Raw genomic sequence first — 12,268 nt, 5'->3', positions numbered from 1 at the left:
TTAAATTAACAAAAAATATATAAATATGAGGTATTTACGATTAATATAATAAAATATTATATTTAAGTAATGTTATAATATATTATTAGATTATAATAAAAATAACTTTATTATATTATTTATAAAAAATTTATTATAATAAATATTTTATGAAATAATTACTTTTTGAAATTTGCAAGATAAAATAAATAAAATTTAAATTGTTTGATATAAAGTAACCTTTTCTCTTTTAGACAAAGTAATCACAAAATTATTCAAATTATAGAGTTCTTATACAATTTCAATGTTTTTTTGTCTTTATATAAATTTAAAGTAATTAATTTGTATTTTAGTAATTTAAATTTAAAATTTTTTAATTTAATGGACTAGTATTTTAAAAATAAAATAAAATAAATAAAATTAAATTTCAAAAATTAAATTTTTAAGAAAACAAAAAGTAATAAATTATTTTCATATTAAAATTAAAAAATAAAAGAATTTTGATATTTTATTAAAATTAATTATAATTTAATAAAATTTCAACACAGCCATTAAATTATAAGTTTTATTAAATTTTAAAAATTAAATTATTTAATTTTAAAAATATAAAATTAAATTATAAAATTTATTAAATTTTAAAAATTAAATTATTTAATTTTAAAAATATTAAAATTAAGTTATATATTCTGTTAAATTTTAAAGTTTAAATTATAGTTTAGTAAAAAAAAGTGGGTGGTGGACTGGCGGTTGCTGACTTGCCGGATGGCTGGAGAGGGTTGGGTTTTGGGGTGGACTGTATCTGTCAGTGACGGTAATGAAAGCCAATTTTGACAAGGCTTAAGAAATTATCAAACATCTCAGCGTACCACATGATAAAACTATAGCATCGATGAGCTAAACTGATTTTGCTTAATTTAAGCATGTTAAAATATTTTATAGTCTTTGTCTCACCCGCGTGTAAGATTAGAGACATGTAAGGATGTTAAGATTTTAATTATATAATGAGAATGCATTAATCAGACTTTTAATTTATAATTTATATATAAATGAAATTAATTTGTAATTTACTCCAAAATAATAAGTGATTCAATTTAAATCTTAATTAAAAATCAAAACAACAATCTACACTAGTAATTAAGGAAAATCAACGAGTTTTAACTTAATAGTATTGGAGATATTTCGATTTTAGTCCTTATCGGGTCCATTACTAATTCACAATAACAAAGTAATAGCATTTTGATAATGCACAATAAATATTAATGGAGAAGGCAGCAATCGATCTCACTACTCTTTGCTTGTTTTAGTTGTGGGGTTTGAAATGCGGGTAAAGGCCTAATATGTGCTCTGGCATGAAGTCATGCCTGGTAAGGATTCCAACAATTGGAGGCCTCTGCAACAATGGAAAAAAAAAATGAAGAAAAATGGTTCTTCTGCATTAGTATTTCCATAATTCTATAATACAAGCAAACCATTCAAGGTTTTAAGTTGTGAAACCAGACAGAATCGAGCTAAAATAGAATGAATCAGTCACTGATTTTATAAAACTTTTAAATCATTAGCAAATAAGGTTTTAAATAATAATTGGAAATAATTTTAAATTCAGAAAGGTCTAATTACGAAAATAGTGTAAAATTAGTGGTGAAATTGCGATTTAATCCAATGATTTTAATTTTTGTAATTTTGACCAAATTATTTAAATCAGCAGCAACATTACTGAAGGGGTGAAATTGATTTGGGGGAGTATGTCAATGTTGACATGGCAACCCATGTGGCATAATTAGCATCGGCAAACTCTAGGCCTGATTAAGGGTCCGTTCAACCCTGAACCAGATTAGGACCTGCTCAAAGTTTCAGCGAATTGGACCAACCCCCAACTGCGTTCTAGGGAGCTACTTAGAGGTCGCATCTTGAGATCTTGAACTAGAACCGGACCAAAATCATGATTTTAGTCTAATTTAAACTTTGTTTTTTAAATGATGACTTTAGAGAGCGTCATGTGAATCAAACCGTTTTTCGACCAAAATCAAAACTATCAAAAACCAAAACCGAAATTAAAATGGACTATAACTGAAACCGGCCAGAACTGTGGCCAATCGTTCCAGCTCTAGTTCATCCCCCTGGCCAGGCCCGGATTGGGCAGGACTAGCACACTCTTCCCAAATCAATTTTGCCTAAAGAATAAAATCGCAACTAATTTAAGCAATTTGACCTAAATTGCCGAAATTAAAAACACCGGAACAAAATGCAATTTCTCAAAAAGATTTTAATTTTGTTGTGATTAGATCAATCAGAAACAATATACAGGGATTGGACTGAACCTCTCTGAAACAACCAATATTTGAAACCCTGAAGTTATCAGCAACAGAAATGGATATAAGCAGAGCGAGCAAGTCTTACCCCTGCTGTCTTTGGCACCACACACAAGTGTCTCAGGCCAAGCTCCCGGAAGAGAACAGCAGCTTTAGCTAGAGACGTGGTTTCAACCACAGTGTATGGAGATGTATTAGTAATAGGATGGAGATCCACATACATCTCCATTTCCTCCTCTGAAAATTCCAAATCCTCGAGCTTGACCCCCTTGCCTGAACCTGCCTTAGCAAAATCAAGTTCTTTAAACATATTCACAATGCCAGATCCTGTCATCACCCTCTCCTTGGTAAACTTCTTTGCTTTAAGCAACACAAGCAGATGAGACCTTAGAACAAGTCCACACAGCTCTGGAGCTTCTGTGTGAGGTGGCTCATCAATCACCGGGAATCCATTGTGGCCTGTTATTTTCAAAGCATGCAATATGTTCCCTACTCTTTCTACTCCAGAAAATGCAATTAACGGGCCAGATACAACATCACTTGCAACTAAATTCCTCAGGTATGGTTCTGCATGAGCTTCCATGTAAGGTAATCCTTTCAGCTTCACTATTTGATCATAAATACCCTTGTTGAAAATGTCTGCTACAGTTTTTGAAATGAGGATAACGAGCATCATCAATGGAAGCATCAATAGATCATTCGTGAGCTCAAGAAGTATGACACAGAGAGAAACTGTCATCCTCATGGTGCCCCCAAGGAAAGAGGCAGCTCCAAGGAGGGCAAAGAGACCAACATCAAGACTAGTGAGGGGATCAAGCATCTTTCCGGCAAGGCGACCGCAAGAGGCACCAGCAAGAATGACAGGGATAAAAAGTCCAGAAGGAATAGCAATGCCATAAGTAATTATGCCAAGCCCGTAAGTAGCAACAAAGAAAACCAGAAGGGTGGCAAACTTAAATCTCTTTTCAGCGCTAGATGTTAACATATTGCGTATGGCATAATCACTGGTGTTGAAAAAGAGGGAAGCAAGGTCATTGTAGTAGTTTGATGGACAATGGAAATTCTTGTAGTTTCCAGAACGACCTTTAGTGGGGCATAGCTCTGACAGGTGAGTGGGACAGGGAATACAGGGTGCGAGCCATGGGAGGCCATAAGAGCAACATGAGGTCAAAAAGGAAATGAAAATCACAAGCAGGATCTTGAATGAAGGACCTCTCCTGTAAGCCATTAAAAAAATCAGCACAAGCAAAACTAGCGTGAATTTTGAATATTCAGACATCTATTCATGCGAGCACTTTAAATAATTCTTCACTCCGAATCAATTAGTTTCATTGATGTTAGACTGCAACATTTGAGATAAACTCAGTCTGCAAATTATTGACCTATGCATAGTAAAATAATTTCAGTGGAGCTCTTTGAAAATCTGAATGGTGCTCATTAACAACATAGTAATAAACATAAATAGCATCAAAAGAAGTATCTATTTGGGACATACCCATTGATGATGCTGTAAGTGCGGAGGACCTTGTCAATGCAGTAATTGTAAAAGCTTCCCAAAATTCCCCCCAACACTCCAAGGAAGATAACTGCCAGAAGATCAGCTGTGTTGTAAGTGGCTTTCCTTGAACTTGCATCAAACATGATCAGACCTCCTTGCCCATATAATCCACATTTTCCAGTCTGGCAAAATTCTAGGAAGCCTCTCAACACCACTGCCACAACAGCTGTTGTAAAGAAAGTCCTCCAAAGAAGAGCACTTCTCCACCTGAATTGTATGAGAAAATGGAACAATTCCATTTTCGAGTTAGAACGGGAAGGAAACACTCAAAGCTTTACAAACATACTAAGTTTATAATCATGAAACAAGCAATGGATTCAGAACTGAAATCTCTGTTTACTTGCAACACAATTCCATATGTCCTTAGTGCTAAAAACGACTAACAACCTAATGATAGCTGCCATCCCTTGCATTCTGAACAAGTTGAGACTCCATACTTCTTTAAACACGTCATTCAAATCATAAATACAGATACAACATTTTTGAAGAAGATTGCTATTGAATGTATGATATGATACTATGTACTTCTGAGACTTAAAAGTGAAAAATAGAAGCAACTATTAATAGTTTGAGGGAGTAAACCTCCTGCTACTCCAACGCAAGGAAGGAAAAATGAGGAGGACAGAAAAAAGAAATACCATGAAGCAGCTTCTTCAAGGGCGAATAGAACACCACCAACAGGAGCACGAAAAGCAGCTGCCACGCCAGCAGCAGCACCACAAGTAACCAAGTCTCGACGGTCCCGGTCATTTTTGAAATATCTCAGCCAATTCCAAGTTAAATGGTACTTGCGAGAACCACCTTGTCCGAGCAAGAAGGCAATGCAAGCACCAATGTGCGCCATAGGTCCTTCCATACCAACAACAAATCCGGAAGCAACTCCAAAAATGGATCCAAAAATCTGAGAAGTTCAGAACTAATATTAATTTTGTTTTCAAACAAAGCCCCAGCTGTATATAGAAAAATAATAATTCATGGACTTCCAAGAACCACATGAAACAGCAAGGTTGATGTAATCCTATATCTTGATCACTTCAGCTCATTATTAAATTATCACAATCTTTTAGATGTAGTTAGGAGAAGAAGAAGAAGAAGAAGAAGAAGAAGAAGAAGAAGGCATCAAGGAAAAGCATGACAACACATCTGCAATGACAGAGAAAACTAAAAGATTTCACCGGATAACAGGAATGCTCAGCAAAAAAAAAAAAAAAAAAAACACAGCGCCCAAAGTTTATCAACATAAGAGACGGTATTGAAATTGTTTTCATTTTTTAATGCTTGCTTTTGTTTCTTATGGCCAAGGAAAAATATAAAAAAATGAAGAATGGATAGTTATCTCCCGTTCCTTATGTACTCCATGAGAGCATATTCAGTTCCAATCTTCTGATCTGTGTTTTTGCAGCAAGTTTTGGACTCACCTTTACAAAAAGAGTAGTAGGAGCCAGAATTGATTGAGCATCTACACCATTCAGGTATGCCTTAACCTCTGGAATGCCCGAGCCTGCTGCTGCAGGAGCAACATAAGCACAGAGGGCAGCAGCAACAATGGCCAGAATCATGTTACAACCAGCGTATGAAGCAAATGCCAGATAATACCTGCACTGGAATAAAAATCATTCCCAGTTACTCCAAAGGAAGCAATTTTTTATTTCAAGATAAATTCAACAAAGCACAAAAGTTGTTTCATGGAGAAATAGAGCCAAATGGACACTTAGAATGCGGATTTTTCAAGACTTCAAACTAAATTAGAATTATCTGCCACAAAAGAACAAGTATTATCTCCAGTAAGTGCAATATAATGACATACAGGACTCCTTAATGAAGTTCATTGAAGTTTGATTACATTAAGAAACTCAGATAAAGGCAAAGGAGGTAATAGTTTGGCTTACTTGTCTTTAAGCATGAGATTATTAGTCAACAGAAGTTTGAAACCAGCTATGTTCTCAACAACAAGGTTATTGAAAAAGCCAACAAGTCCTGTACCTAACCCAATAAGAAGGGCAAATGTCCACTTGAGAAAAACATATTGATATAACTCAACCTTCTTTCTAGACCTCCACTCTTGTTTAAAACATTTATTCTCCGCAATCCTGTAAAAATGCAAAGAAAAAAAGTGAGGCAAATCTAATATAACCATCAGCAAGGAAGCCTTTCAACAAACGCAGTGCAAGAGAAAAGCATCTTGGGATACTCTACTTACAGCAATGCAATTGCAGGAAAGAGTTGTAAGTTTAATTTGACAATTGCAGGAAATTTTGTAACATTAAACTGAAGCTTTAATTTACTCCTGAATGATTAAGACTCAATAAACCAATTTATTTTCTAATTAATATAAAGTAAATTTAAAAAATAATAAAAAAATAACCTTGTTATCCTGCATTGCCTTTGCACCAAATTAGCTAATGGTCAAATGAGAGCCATATCATTCTACTAGAATCCCTGAGGAGGATTCTACTCAAAGTTTGCCATTTATTTTTTGAAACCTATGCAAAATAAAACAATATAATACAAAATTTGAAATTGAGCATTACATTGCAAAATAAAGAATTCATCTCAAACCTAGTACAACCAGTGGGAATAACATTCCAGAAATCAATCAAAACAACAGTAAAGGATATTCCACTTAGGGGTGAGCATTATCAATTCAGTTTGAAAAATAAAAAAACTGAATAAACCAAAATTTTTAGCGGGAAAACCCAAATCGATCCGAATTTAATTAGGAAGAAAACTGAACAAATTGAATTTTTTAGCAGATCAAACCCAAAGATTTGGTTTGGTTATGTTCAATTTAAAATTTTGGGTTTCAGCTTTTGTTTTTTTCTTTTTCTTATTTTGGACTCATTTTAGACTGAATTTCTATCATATTTTTTATGTTTAATTCTAATTCAAGACTTAATAATAATTAATTATAAAAATTAAACTATTCAGTTTAATTTAGTTTTAAAACTGAACCGAGCTGAATTGACTAAATTTTTTAAAATTAAAAATTAAATTGAACCAAATTTTTAAATAAGATCAATTCGATTAATTTTTTCAATTTAAACTTAATTTGCTCACCCTTAATTCCACTTTTTTTCTAGGAAAAACAAACAAAAGAAAAATATAAAGAGAAGAGCAATTAAAAAGGCAGCTTGAAAATGATAAAAATAAAGCGAAGAAAAGTACTCATAATCCAGACTCTCAATGGGGCAAACATTGGCACCAAAAATGTGAAATTGGGAAGTATTGTTTTTCCTGTTCCTGAGAAGGACTGGCTCTCTCATTGAATTGAATTCCCTCTCCTCTGTGGTTCCTTCAAATGATCCCTCTATATCTATACCACTTCCCTCTCTAGAATGATCCTTCTTCACCTCTCTTAGCCCCTCCATCTCTCTCTCCCTCTCTCTTGTACATATATATAAAATCTTCCCAGAAATCTCTCTCTTCTTCTCCATTCTCTATCTATATGTATCCATTCTCCTCCTAACATGGCCTCAACTTGGCTCAAAACTTAGAATTTGAATCTCCTTCTATCTCTTTCTTGTCTTTTCTTTGCTTCACCTTCAACAATTAAAATTTAATAAATTATATAACTAAACTTTGATTTATAACGTAAAATTTTTTAATTTTTAATTTAAGTAATATAAAATTTAATAACATTCAATAACCAGTTTCAGATTATTTTGGCTTAGCATGACACTTGTTAAATTAAAAATTAAATTCTCCCTTTATTGATTTGAGGCATGTTAGGAAAAAATTTTAATTTTATTCTCTATCTACTTAAGTCTTAACAATTTAAATTACATTGATCGACATTTCAGTAACTTATAACCTATTTATCTAAAATTATCAATTTATGGAAATATAAATTTTCAATTTGAAAAAGCTATATTAACATAAAAAATATAGAAATCGGCTGCTCAAAATCACATGGAGTTTTATGTTACTTAAATTAAAATTAAAGAATTTTATATTATAAATTGAAGTTTGTGTACTTTTTTATTATATACTCATAAATTGAGGTACTATTAGTATAATTTACCTTTTAAAATTTCATAATTTTCAAGGTAATTTTAATATTTGTGGATTAAAATTTAAATATCATTTAAAAAATAATGATAATTTATTTTGAAAATTATATTTATGTAATAATTTATTTTAATGTATTTATTACGTGGCTTATTAATAAAAAAACAAGATTTTCAATTCATTGCCTACAATATCAGTCAGCTAAAGCCTTGGTAACTCCACGGAGTTGTTACAATTGTAGAGGCAACATGGGGTGTTAGATATTGAATATAATTTTTTTTTTTAATTTATGATCACATTATTTTTAAATAAATTAAAATTGAGTTTATTTTCTAAATAATTTTAAAATAATTAATAAGAGAGTAAGACTTATATTCTTATAATTATATTAAACCCATTAATTTTAAATATAAAATTTATTCTTGGATGAAAATAAATAATATATTATGGAGACTGTTTTATATTATTATAAAATTAGTAACAAATAAAAAATAATAATTAAAATTTTTAAATTTAAAGACTAAAATATGTTTTAATATAATTAACATGTAATAAAAATTTTATAATTGAGTATTAAAAGATAGAGTTATTAGCTAATTTTATAAACCAAAAATGTTAATTTTGAAATAAAAAAAATCAAAATATTAGAGAAAATATTTTTAAATGAGTAATTACTCGAAAAGAAAATAAATAAAAAATAAAAAATGTAAAGTAGGTTAAATATTTTGTTGAGGATGATGAAGAAGAGAATTAGATTAATCAATATTTTTTTATTTAATGGAAAACTTAATAATAATTAATGAATTATATATTATGTAATATTTTTTATTATAAACTTCATTTTCACATGATATAGGTAGAGGAAAATGTGGGTCATGGACCTAACGCTAGTCATTAACTCGCTAGGCTGGTGTAAAGCACCCTTCCTGCCTTGGCATGTCTATGCTGCTGGCCTCTTTCAGGATCTCACGCCACTGGTGTAGTGTGCATAAGATATGAGTTGTATTGCTCCACGTTATACGTGTACATATAAAGAAAAGCTAGGTTGACTTAATTATTTTTCTAATTATTTTATATTTTCAATGCATATGGACCCTAATTTACAATCCTGTAAATCTCAATCTTAAATTTAAATATATAATTTACCAAATTTTTATTTTTTAAAATAAATAATTGATATAATCTCCCCAAAATCGAGTTAAAAAATGAATGTAACGATTAGATAGTCAAATAGTTAAAGGATTTAGTCAAAGAGTCAACATAGTCAAACGGCCAAGAAAATTTAGGAATAACTTGTTCAAACATTAGATGGCTCAGACTGGTTCAAATCGAATATATCTTTGGATGGAGCAATCTGAGCAATATTTGAACTAGATGCTCGCCCAATAAGCTCGAGAAATCACTGACCAAGCATTGACATAATGATTCAACAGATGTGGCTGAGTTACAGGCAAGAATCTCGATATAGCAGCCGATCATTCCAAAATTTTCGAAATTAACTCCAACAGCTCTCTAGTTCTAGTTTATAAATATTAAAATAAGGTATAAATTATGTATATTTATTCTGTTAAAATTACTATTGAACTCTATCTTCGTTATTTCAAATTCTTTTTGAATGAAACATTAACTTGAATATCGAGATGACTAATCAATAAGTCACCGACTTTATCTATTTTCATTGTGCTACAGGTAGTTAAAACAACTAAACTAGCTAAAGGAGACTCATAGTAGCACCAATGATATAAAACTTACAAACAGTAATTAACATGTCAATTATTAGCACAACCCATTCATTAGAAGTTCAGCTAATTATTTAAGTAGAAATAAATTATAAGATTGATTGTGCAATTAGAGTAGTAATATAATATATATTCAATTATTAACAGAGGTTTATTTTTGTTACTAACCTAGAGGTTTATTTTTGTTACTAACCTATTTGTGCATGTATTTTATCTATTGAAAAAAAAAAGTTATCTAAATAAAAATAAAGAAGAGCTGAGTTTTTCGGTGTGGTCTGATTGAGATCCACGAGTGAGTCGAGCATGTTTAAAGGTTTGTTTTTCAGGATCCCACATTGAATATTGAGTGTACCTATGTGTAAATCTATTAAAATTGTCATGATTTTAACAGTGATCCATTTCTATCATTAATACATGTGTGCTTGTATTCTATCTATAAAAAAAATATTCACAAAAACATTGGAATAGTCTTTTTTTTTATCAAGTAAATAAAAAATAAAATTATAAATTCAACAATTTTGGTTTTTTTATAAAGAATTTATAACTATCTAGTTGAATGGATAAATAAATTTAAGGATCAAGTGAACTATATTTTACTATATTTGTATACACAAATCAAGTCATTAATTCAATTCCATAAAATAAGTAATTAATTCAATTGATGTTTTAAAATTAAAATAATATCTATATTTTTTAATTTTGAAAAAAAATTATTAGTGAAATTAATCAACAGATAAAGAAAAAAAATCTTTTAAATCATATTAATTTTCACTGTAATATCATGTAATTCTCTTGTAAATAAATAGTGTCATTTTTAATTAAATTAGACTATCAAATCTTAAATTATAATATTTTTTTTCAAAAAATTATATATATGTATATATATATATTAATTTCATTTAGTTACTTATCTAAAATTTGAAGGTATTTTATTAATGGAAAATTTACAATTTAGTCATAAGTTTTACTCTATATTATACTTTAGTTTTTAAATTTTAAAAAATAAATTATTTAGTCTCTGAATTTTAGACTATATTATACTTTAATTTCTATAATTTTAATATATAAGATGATTTAATAATTCTTTAATGGATAAAATTATTATAAATATTAAAATTATAAGGATTAAATTATTTTATATATCAAAATTAAAAGGATTAAATAATTTATTTTTTAAAATTTAAAAATTAAAAAGTAATAAAATTTAATATTAAATAATTAATTTTTTAAAATTTAAAAAATTAAAATATAATAAAAGATAAAATTTAAAAATTAAATTGTAAATTACCCTTTATTTAAATTATAAATTCCCCTTTATTAATTTTGTGGTGGTATTGAATCTTTTCAATTTATTAATTTGGTGAGAAACAGTCCACTATCAACAGTGATAACGAGTAGTGGCCCAGCTGTCCACTATCAATAAGACATGTGGAAGCTGATAACTAACAATTAGTAGACCAACTTCCATTCATAGGTAGACCGTGGACATATACATCTACCTATGAACCGCTAACACGTAACCCTGATTCACGTAGGATAACGTGCCTAGAATTACAATTTAATATATACACATAATTTTAATTTATTGTTAATTGTTATAAAAATAAGAAATTATTATAACAAATTATAATAATAGAATAAAAATACATATTAAAAATATAAAATAATTTGAGATAAAAATATTTAAATATTATCATCATTAATAATATTAATATTATTTTCAAAAAAAAAAAACTAATAATTTGAAAAAGTATGCTTAGCTTGATTTGATATGGTAGGTAAGGCATATTACTTGTCAATTTGAGTTGAAAGCAAATTTGACACGTTATAAGAGACAACATCAATAAATGATGAAAGCCAAAATAATCTGGTGGAATTGATGAGCGTGACAGCCACCATAATTAATATCAAATTAGTTAGACGTTATATGTATTTTTTTTATATTAATATTTATAAAATTATAAAAAAATTTGTATACCCTATATATTATTTTTAAATTTCTATATATATATATATGGACTTTGCATGGATAGTTTTGAAAAGATATGAGGATCGAAAATTTTCAACAATAAAAGTAATTAAATTATTTTTGATATATGATTTAATCACCATGTCATGGTAGTTGTCTAAATCATAAAGTAATCGAATTAATATTGACCAAATCTTAGCCTAGAGATTTGTGTCATGTGTTAAGTTAACAGTCTTTGAAAACATTGACCATGAAATAATGAATTAATTTAAATAATAAAAATTAAGATAGTAAGTCAATAATAATGATATATTTTAATTTTTACAATATATCTAACTAAATATTTATACTATGCAAAAATTCAATAAAAATTAACTTTCTATATATCTAATTTAAATTTTATTGTTTTACTTTTTATTAAAATTATTTACTATTTTTTTATAATTTGATTATCAATAACTATACTACTTTCACTTTAATGCTTTACTTTTAATATTTATATATTCAATAAAATTAGTTAATTTACATACTTTAGATATATCATCATTCATAAGAAAAAACAAATGAAAAAGATTAACAAATATAAAAATTTCATCACGATGATCAATAAATAAATAATTTTGAAAGTATTGAAATTTAATTAAATAAATATAGTTATATATTTTATAAATTTTAGCTGTAATTATAGTATTAAGCTAAATTACTT

The 12,268-nt window shown here is 28.8% G+C and overlaps 1 protein-coding gene across 1 annotated transcript; it reads right to left on the bottom strand.

Moving 5' to 3' along the window:
* Positions 1 to 1,117: 1,117 nt before the first annotated feature.
* On the bottom strand, positions 1,118 to 7,293 carry LOC110637778 (chloride channel protein CLC-c-like). The gene is made up of 7 exons (XM_058135658.1): positions 7,012 to 7,293; positions 5,736 to 5,936; positions 5,265 to 5,442; positions 4,485 to 4,747; positions 3,784 to 4,053; positions 2,377 to 3,505; positions 1,118 to 1,369 (listed from the first exon to the last, which is right to left on the bottom strand). The coding sequence occupies exons 1-7, from the start codon at positions 7,278 to 7,280 to the stop codon at positions 1,280 to 1,282; spliced, it is 2,400 nt and encodes a 799-aa protein (XP_057991641.1). The 5' UTR covers positions 7,281 to 7,293; the 3' UTR covers positions 1,118 to 1,279.
* Between the last annotated feature and the right edge of the window lie 4,975 nt (positions 7,294 to 12,268).

Source organism: Hevea brasiliensis, chromosome 14 (assembly GCF_030052815.1).
Source record: "Hevea brasiliensis isolate MT/VB/25A 57/8 chromosome 14, ASM3005281v1, whole genome shotgun sequence".
NCBI classification, from domain to species: Eukaryota; Viridiplantae; Streptophyta; class Magnoliopsida; order Malpighiales; family Euphorbiaceae; genus Hevea; species Hevea brasiliensis.
Note: the sequence above shows the minus strand (reverse complement) of the source record. Positions and strands in the feature narration are given on the sequence as shown.